Source organism: Lepidochelys kempii, chromosome 2, assembly GCF_965140265.1.
Source record: "Lepidochelys kempii isolate rLepKem1 chromosome 2, rLepKem1.hap2, whole genome shotgun sequence".
Classification (NCBI taxonomy): Eukaryota; Metazoa; Chordata; order Testudines; family Cheloniidae; genus Lepidochelys; species Lepidochelys kempii.
In genome coordinates, this window is record NC_133257.1 from 96,481,953 (window position 1) to 96,496,887 (window position 14,935).

A 14,935-nucleotide genomic window follows, 5' to 3' on the forward strand; every position below is an offset into this window, starting at 1 on the left:
GGGGTTGATTTTTCTCTTTGCGGCCTCCCTAAAAGAGGACCCATAAAACAGACCAGAACCACTTGAAGTTGAAGACAGACTCCTTTTCTTCAAAAAAGGACTTGGAACATCACTGGGACACTTCAGGTATTCAGGGTAGAACTGGTCTGTCAACCTGTCTCTCTCCAGTACAGGTGTAGGAAATATGGTACTGTCATCATCTGCAGCACCATTTGCAGGACTGCCATTGAATCTGGTTCCCACTAACATGGTTTCAATACATTACTGGTACCAACAACTCCACAAGTGTATTAGACAGCAAAGGATTCGCTTTGCCTCTCCATCCCAGACTTCCCTATGGTGCAGTAGTCCATTGCACTAGTGGTATCTCCTGCTATTCCAGGCCAGTCTGGCTCCTCACCTCTGACGTAGAGACTGTTAGCAGCACCAGCTAAGAAATGTGACAACGACTTGGTCCTGTTTCCATCTCTGATGCTAGCACATGACAGGTTGGCTCTGGTAAGGTTTTCGGCCTCAGTTGCACTCCCTGTCTTGGCGCTTGTGGCCTTCGTGCCTGAACTTTTGTCAGAGTGGGTACCAACCACAGCTTGTATTTTGGCACCATCTACACAGTCTTTCCCATGCTGATACCATACTATACCACACTCTCAACATCTTGGGATGCTTTTGCAGTACTGACTACCATGCTTGCCTTGGTACTTATGCTGGCCTCTTCACAATGAGCTACAGATGAGTCAGGCCACCTTGTGGCTTCATCACGCCACCCCTGATTCCCTCTGACTACTCAGATGGCTCCTTGCATACTTGTTTGGAGTCCTCCAGTACTTTGCCATCCCCCGCTAGACGGTCTAGCAAATCTTCTAGGCTGCTGCCAGAAGGAGAGCCAATACTAGAAGCAGAACCAATCAGGGAGCAGAGACAGATTGTTGTGGCTGTCCATGCCTTTATGCTCTTGCTTAGTGACCTTTTCTGAAACCTTGGGGTGTCTCCCGCCTGTGCATGCCTTCACTTCTTAAATAGTCAGGACTGCTTCAAGATCTGATGCAAACTTTGGAGGGACACTCCAAGCCCTACCTCCTAATGATACTGCTTTTGATTCACCTGAATGGCATATGCATGTGCGGCTACTAACAGAAGAAAAAAATGGTTTCAGAGTGGTAGCCATGTTAGGCTGTATCAGCAAAAAGAACCAGGAGTACTTGTGGCACCTTAGAGACTAACAAATTTTATTTGAGCATAAGCTTTCGTGAGCTAAAACCCACTTCATAGGATGCATGCAGTGGAAAATACAGTAGGAAGATATACATACACAGAGAACATGAAAAAATGGGTGTTGCTATACCCAATATAATGAGAGTGATCAGTTAAGGTGAGCTATTGTCAGTAGAAGAGAAAAAACCTTTTGTAGTGATAATCAGGATGGCCCATTTCCAGCCATTGACAAGAAGTTGTGAGCTCTCATTATAGTGGGTATGGCAACACCCATTTTTTCATGTTCTTTGTGTATATATATCTCTGCCTACTGTATTTTCCACTACATGCATCCTATGAAGTGGGTTTTAGACCATGAAAGCTTATGCTCAAATAAATTTGTTAGTCTCTAAGATGCCACAGGTACTCCTCATTCTTTTAGAAGAAAAAAATGTTACTTATATAGGCAGTGACTTCCTCTCTACCCATGGGGTAAGACCCAGGAGCTGAAATTTTAACAGAATTTTCTTGGTTGGCTAGCTGTTGACCAGAATATTAATGGTTAATACATGTCGTCTCACTGCCAATCTTCACTCCATAAATCAAGAATTTCTCTCTAATCAGATAATGATGATGTACATTGCTTATCAATGCTAGGGGGAAAAAAACAAGACAAGTTTTTATATAATAAAGATAGGGAAAAGATCCAAATTCCTGATTGTGTTTGCCAAATGCTGTGTGTTCTCTAGCTTTTTTCCCCCTTTTCATATAGCTTAAACAATTAGATGTTTCTGTCTCATGTTATTTCTCACCCTACTGATTTTATGAGGAAAATCTATTTGTGCTCTGGGTATGTAACTGAAGATCAATCAACTATGGAAAATTCACTAGGGGATTAAGTGTAGTCTGAAGACATTAAACAGCTGGAGCTATCAGCAGGGAAAAGGTAGGGGTCCATGGAAGATGTTCACTCATCTCTCCATCCATAAAAGAGAGGAAATAAGAATGCAAAGGAAAGGAGGGACCCCGTGACTTGAGGACAGAAGTGCTTTTCCACAGTCCTCTGAAGGATCAGTTTGGGGGCTTCCATTCCCATCTAAAAGGATGTGAGTTTCTTAGACTACTATAGCCCTGAGATGTGTATGTGGACTTCTTTTCTTGAACAACTTGTAATATCCAACCTTGGAGCATGGGCGGGGATTTTGCGTTTTGGTTGTTTCCACCTTGTGAACCAGGTTGACCTGTCAACTCAACCTGCTGTCCCATTTGTCTTGATGCGTATATTCACTGGGCCTCATGAACCCCGGGAGACCACATAACTAAGTGGGCTGAATAGGGGTGGAATAGAGAGAGTATATAGTTTTAAATACATCAGGAAGACTATCACAGAACTGAAGGCCTTATTGTGATTATTATTAAAAAAACAAGGAGTAGTTGTGGCACCTTAGAGACTAACAAATTTATTTGGGCATAAGCTTTCATGGGCTAAAACCCACTTCATCAGGGGTGTTAGCCCACGAAAGCTCATGCTCAAATACATTTATTAGTCTCTAAGGTGCCACAAGTCCTCCTCACTCTTTTTGCTGATACAGACTAACATGGCTACCACTCTGAAACCTGTGATTATAGTATCACTGGAGCAACTTCACTGAATCTTCCTCTTTCTTTCGGATCCAGATCCTCAGCTGTTATAAATCTGCATAGCTCCATGGAAGTTGATGGAGCTATGCTGATTTCCACCAGCTGAGAAGGGGAATACAATGAAATGGCATCAGTGATGACTTGGTTTCATATACTGTAATATAAACAAAATGCTTATCCTCTTTAAGTTCTCATTTTGTGAAAAATTGCAAATCTTAATTGTAATAATATTGATCAAAAAAAATCATCACCAAGTATTATTGTGACTGAAAAAGATTAGAGGACTTTTTTCCTGGGATTTTTTTTTTAATTTCTAAGTTCTGATCATTAAATTGTAGTTTTGTTTATAGACTAAGCTCTTAGGGACAAAAACTGATTCTGTATGATGTTTACCTTAATGGGTCACTGATCTCTAGGAGCAGCTGTGCAGGAGGGGAAGTCACTGTGTTTATGTGGATTTTTCACAGAACAAGGAAGAGAAACATTCTGAGAAAAGTCAACAGAGAACTACAAAAATGGTCAGGAGACTTGGGAGTAGATATGATGGCTGAAAGGGCCCTTTAACTCTTTTTTTTTTTTCTAGTTGACTAGATTTCAAATTGATAGTGTCCTTTTTAAATGTTTACATAAGAACGGCCATACTGGGTCAGACCAAAGGTCCATCTAGCCCAGTATCCTGTCTTCCAACAGTGGCCAATGGCTAGTACTCCAGAAGGAATGAACAGAACAGGTAATCTTCAAATGATCCATCCCCTGTCACCCATTCCCAACTTCTGGCAAACAGAGGCTAGGGACACCATCCCTGCCCATCCTGGATAATAGCCATTGATGGATCTATCTTCCATGAACTTATCTAGGTTTGTAATTTTTTAACCCCATTATAGTCTTGGCCTTCACAACATCCTCCAGCAAAGAGTTCCACAGGTTGACAGTGCATTGTGTGAAGAAATACTTCCTTTTGTTTGTTTTAAACTTGCTGCCTATTAATTTAATTTGGTGACCCTTAGTTCTTGTGTTTAAAGGAACAGATGATGCAGGGGAAAGAAAGCAGACAAAGTTCGACATGTGTTACAGGCAAAGTCTCTTTCCACAGCCACAACTCAGAGTTGAGAGGCAACAGTAAATCCCATGTGTAACATTTAGCTTTCCCTTGTTACTCCGCCTTCTGCAGATTGACACACAGATGCTGTTCTCATGTTTTGCTGAGATGCAGTCTCTTGTTTTTAGTGATGTTCTGTCAATGGCAGCAGCCATGTGGCTGTATCCTACATAATGCAACAATTGCAAAATTACCACAGACAGGCACATTAAAACGATCCATTCTATCCTCTTGACATGTAGATTTGAAAGCTATTATGCTTTCAAGCATAACCTAATGAAGTGATTCCTGCGTATGTGGAGACTTATAACTGATTATCTCTAAGAGTCCTATGGCTTCTATTAAAGAGGAGTGCGAGTACTAATATTAACAATTCATGGTTACAAAAGCTTTCTTACTGTCATTCTTATTGTGGTCTCTGCCTAATAAACAGAGCATGGGTGCTATCTGCCCTATTTTTTCACTCATAGTAACTCATTTACACCTTTCGCGTCCTCTAACATCTAGCTCTCAAAACAATAGGAACAAGAGATCTAACTTCACCCAACATACTTTCCATAGACTAAAAGATCTATATTTGGGGAGAAGGGGAAACCCTGAGAAAACAGGCTTTATCCCACCATTTTAGAGGCAGATTAATATTTCCAGGAATTAGTGATCAGAAATTGAGATCACTCAGCATGGCTGATCACAATTTCTCTGTCAAAACTCGTTTTTGACGAAAAAAAAAATCACTTTTCAAGTTAACAAAATTTTCCAAGAACAGTGTTTCTTGTCTGCCTAGAATTTTAACTTTTAGTCAAAAAGCCTGAAGGCCCCAAAACTGAAACACTTTGGCAGAAAATAAAATTTATTCAAAGATTCTGCTGCAGTGCCTCATGGGAATTTGGTACATAGCTGGGGAGCTCAGCCCATGCATCTTCCATAATGGGAGGGATATCTAGGATGCGTCATGATGGTTTTATCAAGCTACTCATCTAACCACTTAGGTTGATCTTTTTGTGCTACAGTGTGGTCTAAGCATTTTCTTTGAGTAGTTTTATTTGTCTCTGAGTACCATCTGATAGCTTGTCTTAATAGATTAAATAAATACCAACCTGTCCCTAACTAAAGAAATGATTTAAAATAGAAGAAAGAGTTCAAGCCAAATGTTGAAGGAAGGAATCAACATCATTTCACATCTGGCCAGTTGGAGAAAGGGGAGGAAATCACACTTAATTTGTAGAAGAGCCCTCCACATACCAATACCCAATTACAAGGTGACTGCAAATTACTAGCAGACTAAAAGTTACTTACATGTCTTGAAAGTTTACAAATGCATAACTCTGAAACTTTTTTGGAAGGATAAGGAGAATTATTGTAAGTTTATTGTACTAATAAGTCATTTCCCCTTGATGTGGGAGCCTTGAATATCTTTTACTCATTCAATTTATTGTAATTTTGAAAATTAATAATCCAGGCTTCAGGTTCTTCACAATCATCTCTACATACACCCACAACTTGCTATTTTCCTGGTAGTTGAAGTCAGAAAGCCAATTAAACCTGGGTCTCCTTTGGTTATGTCTGAACTGGGCCAAGTTCAAGGCCTTCTTGGTTCAGGGACTTCACCTATGGAACTCCCTTCCTTTTGAAAATTAGCAGGCATGCATATTTGCCAGACAACTGGCCTGACAACAGAAATAATACAGTTGACTGCAACCACATTTATTAGTTGCTCATCAAAATTTGGAACCTGTTGGGGTTCCCTCCACACTCTGAACTCTAGGGTACAGACGTGGGGACCCACGTGAAAGACACCCTAAGCTTATTTTTATCAGCTTAGGTTAAAAATTTTCCCAAGGCACAAACTCCACCTTGTCCTTGAACAGTATGCTGCTACAACCAAGTGATTTAACAAATAATCAGGGAAAGGATCCACTTGGAGTTCCTACTCCCCCAAAATATCCCCCCAAGCACTTACACCCCCTTTCCTGGGAAGGCTTGAGAATAATATCCTAACCAACTGGTTACAAAGTGATCACAGACCCAAACCCCTGGGTCTTAAGACAACAGAGAAATCAGTCAGGTTCTTAAAAGAAGGATTTTATTAAAAAAAAAAAAAAGGTAAAAATCACCTTTGTAAAATCAGGATGGAAAATAACTTTACAGAGTAACAAAAGATCCAAAAAGACAGAGGATTTCCCTCAGGGCCAAACTTTAAAGTTACAAAAAGAAAAACCAGGAATACACCTTCCTCTCAGCACAGAGAAAATCACAAGCCAAAACAAAAATAAGCTAACATATTCCCTTGCTAGTGCTTACTAATTCTAATGGAGTTGGATTGCTTGCTTCCTTGATCTGTGTCCGGCAAGCACACAGGACAGACAGACCAAAACCTTCCCCCTCCCCCAAATGCCCTCCAGATTTGAAAGTATCTTGTCCCCTTATTGGTCCTTTTGGTCAGCTAGCCAAGTTGCCTGATCTTCTTAACGCTTTACAGGTAAAAGGATTTTGTGCCTCCGGCCAGGAGTGATTTTATAGTACTGTATGCAGGAAGGTTGTTACCCTTCCCTTTATATTTGACAGAACCTTTCCTGGTCATTTAGTAAATGTTTTTTCAATAACTGAAAGTGACATTCATTGTAAATCAGATAACTGCTCAAACTCAGAAGTCTACCTAGTGAGCGAGTCAAGGGTAATAAAATCATTCATCTCCAGAGAAAATGATTGGTCAAAGATTTTATGATCTACAAATCCAACAAAGTAACTGTTGGAATCAGATTAAATGTTAGTTAAGGTGTCACAGAGAATTCCACTTTATTACTGTAAACCACACAGAATATTTTGTTAAAGGTTTTTTTTCCATAATCATGGCTCGATGCATCCCTGCATTATGGCACTTTTTTTTTTATCACATTGAAAATACCCACCAGAGAATATCCCCAGGATAAGGTTTCCACCATTTACCCCTCCACTGGCATAGAGCTGTGTCTGGTACATATTGTGTTCTGGCCAGTTACTGTTCCCTGTGGCCCTGAGGAGTTCTGAAGCCAGGGGCTTGGCAGATTACTGATGAGCCCTAGAATCAATAGAGGAACTTCGGATTGTGTCCACAGTGTTTTAGGATCCATGTGGGTATTCTAATTATACAATTTTCTGTTCTGGCTTTGTGTGTGTGTATGTATCTTTTCCATGCCAGATCTTTTACACTGTTAGAGATGTTGTTGATACCATGGATGGGCAATGCTGTCTAATAGGTTGATGACTCTGATATCAGCTTTGCCATTGCCTGGTGTAGACCTTGGAAAAGACATACTTACAGCAAGAGTTTTCAAAAACGGCTTGTAATTTTGAGTGGCCAAATCCAATTCAAATCTATTGAAACTGCAAGTGCTCAGCATTTCTGGCAAAACAGGCTGAGTTATTTTAAGTTGGATACTCAAAATTACAGATCATTTTTGAAAATCTGCACCTTAAACACTGCCCCAAGTGTCCCAATGGTGAAATGCAAGTAATGCTGCCTCACAAGGGTGTTATGAGCTTAGCTGTCAGTTAGCTGTCAATTGTACAGTATGTTCTATATCCGGGAACTGCAACCTTTGGCCTGCTGCCCACCAGGGTAAGCACCCTGACGGGCTGGGCTGGTTTGTTTACCTGCTGCATTTACAGGTTTGGCCGATTGCGGCTTCCATTGGCAGTGGTTTGCTGTTCCAGGCCAATGGAGGCTGCGGGAAGTGGTGTGGGCCAAGGGATATGCTGGCCGCCGCTTCCCACAGCCCCAGTTGGCCTGGAGTGGTGAACTGCGGCCAGTGCAAGCTGCAATCAGCCTAACATGTGGATGTGGCAGGTAAACAAACCGGCCCGGCCTGCCCGGGGGCTTATCCTGGAGGGCCACAGGCCAAAGGTTGCCGATCCCTGTTCTATATGCATAAGATGATTAAAATGCTATGCAATATTATCTTTATCTGGCCTCCCTACAACAGGTTACTGCCATGCATGCAGAATAAGTGGCTTGTGGAGGAAAATAGGAGATGTAAAATCTTCAGTGATTTTGACTGACTGTGTTAGTGGACCTTCTGTAATTGTGATGGAAAGGAACAGGAGCAAATATCTAGTGCCACAGAATCTTTAGGGCTAGCCCTGTCTTTATATTATTTGTCTGTTTGGAATATGTAGTAACGCATAGTTTTTGTTTTTGTTTTTCTATGTAGCACTTTTCATCCGTAGATCTCAAAGTGCATTACAGAAAAGGTTGGTATCATCCCGATTTTTTCAGATGAGGAAACTGAGGTAAAGAGGTGCAGCAACTTGCAAAAGGTCACCCAGTAGACCAGCTGGAGACCAGGGAATAGATCTAGTTTCTTGAGTCTCAGTCCAGTGTTCTATCCACGGGGCCATACTGTCTATCTGGCCAAGATTTGACTGCACATGTTCTATCCACACATCCATTATAGCAGAGGCTTTCAACTGATACAAATATGGTACAACTTTATCAATATGACATTTTTCCTCAAAAAATTGTGTGCACTATGAGATAAGACTGTGATATCATTCAAGGGAGTCACCATCGTAGCCTGTTTCCCAAGGGTTTGATCCTATTGTCACAATTCAGGGCAACTCCTCCAAAATCCCGCAAGGGGAACCCACTCTAGACTCTTGGCTCTTCAGTGCTCTCCTTCCTGCCTAAGGTTTTGCAGGCTATGCAGTTCTCTAGCTATACAGTGGTCTCCTCAGCAAGCCAGACCTGCCTCAAAGGGCAGCCTGTGTATAGCCTTTGGAGAGAAAGCAAAAAACAGTGTAACTGCCCACAGTTGTAAGTTACTACACAACCCTTTCTAAGCAAGCACACATTTATTCTTAAAGTGAACGTATCACAGAAAAAACATTTAAAAAAGAGAACTTACACACATGCTAAAAAGCTTACCAGAGGTCCCCAGCTCCAACCTTGGGCTCTGAGAGGTGTTAGCCCTTCAAAACCTACAAGATCATAACTGTCTCAGATTGAGAACCAGAACAGCCATGAATCCTTCATTCTTTCCTTTTATACAGCTTGGGCCTTTGATTTTGGCCTCTTATAACAGGTGATCCTCAGACAACTTCTTTGGGCGTAGGTATAAAAGTCTGGGTTTTTGTATAACCAAAATTGGGAAATAGGTATTAGCCTCCCTCTAAAGTAGTAGTTCTCAAGCTATTTACCACTGTGGGCTGCATCCAATACTACCTGTATGGCCCCAAGGGTGTTTTCAAAGAGCAAAGCCACTAGTTACCCTTATCTACGTGAACATCAACAAATGTCCAATTTTAGGTGGAAATATAAATCCTTCTGCATAATATTCCTCTTCTCTTAATCTTTATCTCTTGTATAGATATGCACAACATTAAGAATGGAGAGGAGGGTTCGTGATAGAGTAAATACATATTTCAGGTTTTTTTTCCCAAAAGAATGGAGTTATACTGAAGTCCAGATATTAAACTCCTTCAGGAACTTTTTGTATTGGTACTTATTATCCGGCTTGTAATTTTGTCCTTACTGTTGCTTCTGATGCTGAATGGTGCAACTTTATCTCCAAATTCTGTCTTATGACATTTCTATACAGAAAAAAACAATGACATACTTTTGGTACAATAAAATGACTTGTAGTTTAAATTTGTGAAAACAAGAAGCAAGAATGAAAATAAAGTCTCTGAGAGAGAGCAATGTGTGTCTCTCAGTCAGCTACTGTCTTTGAAGAGAGACAGATTTCTTATAATGTAAAGAGCAAAGGAATCACACTCCTAGCTGCAGTGTAGATATAGTTATGTTATAACAATGATCCAGAAACATTTAATAAATGACAAATAATATTATGAATGTTCTGCAAAGTCAAATACCAATTAAAACTGGCTGGGAACATCTGATTGGTGTTTGAAAAAAACTGCAGAAGCTCCTGGCTAATATGCATAAAAATGAGAGCAAAGCATTACGCTAAAATAACTTGTTAATTGCTTTAATTTTTTCAAGATGAAATGTTGGTAAATAATTTGTTACTGGACTTTCATTTAGGTTGTTTTTCAAATTAATGTAATAACTTGAAAACTAATCACCATAATATACAAATCACTGAAACAAGCTAGATGTTAGATTGTAGAAGTGTCAATGCTTACCTACAGGATCCATTCTTCTGCTAATACTGGCAGGACTGTCACTTTTCCTTAAGATACTAGGTAGGTGAGTAAGGGGGCACAAGTGACTCAATTCACCACTCTGTGTGTGGGGCTGAAAGTAAGTACTAGTCATCCCTTTCCCCAAGCAGGTGAGTAGAAGTGGTTATAGAGAAGTGGGGAATGGGTGGAATCAAGGTTTTACTCCTCTCACCCCAAGCACTGGCTAGCAGAGCTGAGTTAGTTTCATGTGGTAAGTGTTCTGTAGATGACTGTAGCACAGAAGTAATGGGGACAGACTATCCCTCTGCTGCTCTTGGTGTTGGGACTGCTATATGTCACCCCTTATGGAAATCTTAATTTTCTTGAGAGAGAGGATGAAGTCTTGAGGTCCTTAGTTTTGTTGTATTCTTTTCTTATGCACGCAAATTCTGAGATTTTGCTTGAGCAAAAACTTAATAAGGGCATCGCAGTTTGGGCAGAAAAGTAAAGTGGAATCTACAATCTGACTTCTGATGTGCTCATGGTTCTAAAGATTTTCTAATTTATTGGACATATGTGTTGTTATATTTATAACTAATATTCAATTCTCCTTATCTGTTTTAGGTGTGAAATTAGATTAAGAATTGAAACATGAATCTAGACTCTGTCCATAAATTATCTGACAAGACACAGGTTTTCAGGACCCAACAAAGACAATCTGATGAACTAGCTGAAGGTAGCAAAGCAACAGGTAACTTCTGTAACTCAAGTTTACCATCTCAACGGCTCCATCCATACTCCTCTCATCATCCTTGTATGCAAATTAGTAACAACAATGACTGGGAGATTTCTGAAGAGCTCCGACTTCGGGAGCTGGAAGAAGTTAAGGCTAGAGCGGCCCAAATGGAGAAGACCATGCGCTGGTGGTCAGACTGCACAGCCAACTGGCGGGAGAAATGGAGCAAAGTTAGAGCAGAAAGGAATAAAGCCCGGGAGGAAGGGAGACAATTGAGAATCAAACTGGAGACCACAATGAAGGAACTGAATGCACTGAAAAAGCTAAACCAAGACTTACTAATTGAAAAGGAAGAGTGGGAAACTGAAGTCACTTGGAAAAAGAAACCCAATTTCTCAGAGATGTCCTGTATGACAGAAAAGGAGTACCCGTTTGTGTGTCTGGAACAAGAACCTGTTAAAGATGTGATCAAGAACAAGATCCTTGCGGTACAAGAAACACATAAGGTAAAGGGAACTATACATTTGTATCTTCAGAAATCTGCATTTTTAGCAAGACTACATAAGGTCTACTTTTCTATGCTTCATGGTAACACTATACATGTATGCCTGTCTCCACTACTAAAATTTCAGTACATAAAGCTTTGTTTATATATAAACTAGAAGACCAATTTGCATTATCACTCATATATAAACAGTTGTCATGGGGGCAGTTACATGAGATGATAATTTGGGCTCCCCTGTGACTTGTATAATTTTTCCCCCTTCAAAAAGCAGTGTAGGTTTTCTGGTGTCCAGTCATTAATGTCTTTACTGGTCTATGGACACAGGTAGATCTGAAAATGAGTGGAAGCTATTTATATAGTCTGGTCTTCCAAAATTCTTCCTGCTCTTCACAGTTAATTCTGGATTCTAGTGAATAACTTTGAGTTCCTTGGGGGGGGGGCATCCCCTTCCTGCAGAACAGGAGTATTAGTAAAGAGCCAGGACTGTAGTTATGTTGTTTCTTGGTAATATAGGATCAGAAGGTAGCCATGGACTCTTAATGAGTGGAATAGTTTGGTACAACTTTTCCAGTTCTACAGTTGCCTGTTTTAAAATAAAGGAACTAGTTTTAGCAAATGGAACTGTACCCTCTTCCTTTGTAGGTATTCATTCCAGCCCTGGATATATATTATATACCCATCATAAACAGCATCACCTATAACCTGTATTGACTATAGGCCTGATTCAAAGCCCAGTCAACTCAAAGTTTGCATTGACGTGAATAGACTACGAATCAGGGCCTTCAGCATGTACATCTTTTGTCGGAATTTCCACCGACACTGCTGTGAGGTGAACTACACTATGTGCTGTGACCCTGAATACACATTTTACTGGTACTTGAGAATCAACCTGAAAAAAGATTCTGAACCATTATACATTTCATTGTGTGTTTCTTCTTTAGGCACACTCAAAAAAGGGGCTTCGACATAAAGCCAAATTCTTTGCTAATGTAATTCCTTTTATTTCAGTGGACTTACTCCAGTTAAGAATTTTGGCCTCAAGTTTATTATGAACTCTAAGATTTTTGCAACAATTGGAAAATTATATTTGAACCTTATTCAGAAGGACTAGCCAGTGATTTGATTCTAATTTGTTAGGCAGTTTCCTGCGAGTTCACCAGACTTAATGAAAATGTTGTGCTGTTATGATTTGTCCTGGTATCATCATCATCCAACTTTTTTTATCAGGCTGACCTCGACGAGTGGTCACATCATGTAACGAAGATATTTTTCATGTACTCTAAGAAGAAATGTGCTGAATTAAATACAAAACACTATGTTCCTAATTATTTTTACACGAAGGATCCTTTTAAAACTATATTTGCAATATTGATTTTAAAATGAACTCCTTTAATTAGACAAAGTGATTATTCGAGGTATACGCATTGGTCTTTGAATCTATTCATTTAATCACCACTGACATCCATAAAAAGTGTAATAATTCTCTTGACTTTGCTACTAAACATGCACACTATGATCAGTGCATCTGTCTTTGTTATAGAAGAGAACTACAGTGTGCTATTTGTTATTTAGCAATCCTATTTAAAACTCAAAAACACTGTAATGCAGAACTCAAATCAATGAACACCCAAACAGTATTTTCTGTTTATAGTCCAATGGCAAAACTCTGGCCCTAGAGATTTTCCTTTGACTTCAACAGGGCTGGAACATCACCCCAAGTCTCGAATTCTGCACAGACGTATGTTATTAACTGTATGTCAGAGTGACTAAAATGTGTAATGTGCAGGGCCTAAAGGAGGGAATGACACAAATATATTTTAACAGTATATCTTCTTCACTGATGAAGGATAATATGCCAGCTTTAATTTGAGGCTTTATAGTTTCAGAGTGTTAAAATTGCCTCGGAATATCCATTTACCTAATTTACAGTATCTTTTACAATATAATTTTCAGGCATCATGTTAAAAAGTTTTGGTAATGTCAGTCGAACAGAGTTGTCAGGAACAGTACAGAGGTTTATTGAGAGAAACTGAATTAGTGTATAAGCTAATTGGAGGAAACACAATTTATTGTATTTCTGAAGTTAGCTGGATTTCTCTTGGGAGAACTTCAATTTACTTAATTATGGATTAAATTTTGTTCCCACAATTCTTTATGCAAAATCATTTGCCTTCACAAAACAAAAATGTATTTAGGCATAAACTCTATTCTCTTCCCCTGCACAATTTCCGTCCCTCCAGAAAAAAAACAGTGGACATCAATGGGATTTGGATTCAGGGTCACATCTGGGACCTTTTCAAAATGCTAGCTGGAAAGAATATTTCAATGCCTGAGAGAAACAGATCCTTGGCTTCACACCACTCTGGTTGGATACACCTTTTTTGTGGTGTAGAGCAGGGGTCTCAAACTGAAATTACCACGAGGGCCACATGAGGACTAGTACATTGGCCTGAGGGCCGCATCACTGAAACCTGTTCATACAATGATACAAAAGTATAGTCAAAAATGAAAAAAATGAACAACTGAAGTTAAGTGAGACCTGTGGGGTGCTGCTGAATATATCATGGCTTGCCTGCCCCGTCAGCTACTCTGGAGGCACCAAGCGGGATTTGATCTGAAAGGGAAAACCGAAAGCCTGGGCAAGACACTTGGCTCTCACCTCCTGAATCTAGGATTTAAAGCCAAATTGATGGTACATGATATGAGTTTGCTGGTCTCAGCTTAGGCTCCGGTGGTCAAGTCTCTTGTGACTCCTGTCTGTTGATTTAAAGGGCTCTGGGGCCAGAGGTATGGCAACATGTGCAAGATGCAGTCCTCGAGAGTCCCCCAGCTCTGAGCACCTGGGCTGGGGTTAAAAGCAAAGAGGACACTAGCTTCCACAAGGTGATGTTCTGTTGTAATCATTCCTGTGGGGGAAGAGCCTCCTAGTTCATGTACACAGAAGAATGAAAATGCTTAGGGGGCAGGGAGCAGCCAGCTGCAGTTTGTAGGCTGGGAGCATGTGCGGCGTGTGATCACATGTCTTGTAGCAGGAGGTGCTGTCCTGAGAGCATGGGGGATAGAGGCACATTGATCTGATTCAAGTAAACAAAACCATCCAACCCCCACCCTGAAGAGAACTTCTCACCCAAATCGCTCATCCCACAGCGCAGCAAACCTTCCACCTTCGGCAGACAGTAGCCAAAACAGAATGCCAAACCACCTCACACAAACAACAAAACATGCCCCCTCCCTGCCCCTATTCCAACCCCTTCCCCAAATCCCCGCCCTGGCCCTGCCTTTTCCCCACCTCCTCCCTTGAGGATGCCACATTTCCGCTCCTCCTCCCAACTCCCCCGGAGTGTGCAAACAGCTGTTTGGCGGCAGCAAGTGCTGGGAGGTAGGCAGAGGAGCGGGGAGCTTGGCTGCAGAGCACCCACTAATTTTTCCCTGTGGATGCTCCAGCCCCGGAGCAACCACGGAGTCAGCACCTATGGCGGGCCATAGAAAATAACTCCATAAGCCGCATGCGCACCGAGGGCCGCGTGTTTGAAACTCCTGGTGTAGAGTGCCACCAACCACGCTAGCTGATCATCAAGGTGGTCATTGGCATTACTGACCACAGTCTATTGGCCTCTCATATTGATGTGCAAGATATGTGATTCTTCCTTCTGTGCAGCTG

General features: G+C 40.8%; 1 protein-coding gene across 1 annotated transcript in view; it reads left to right on the forward strand.

Annotated features, from left to right (window-relative positions):
- The first annotated feature begins 10,684 nt into the window (after positions 1-10,684).
- Positions 10,685-14,935, forward strand: part of CCDC102B (coiled-coil domain containing 102B) — a 316,005-nt gene continuing 311,754 nt past the window's right edge. The window contains exon 1 of the mRNA XM_073329434.1: positions 10,685-11,275. Coding sequence (XP_073185535.1) covers positions 10,685-11,275 — 591 coding nt within the window. The remainder of the gene's footprint in view (positions 11,276-14,935) is intronic.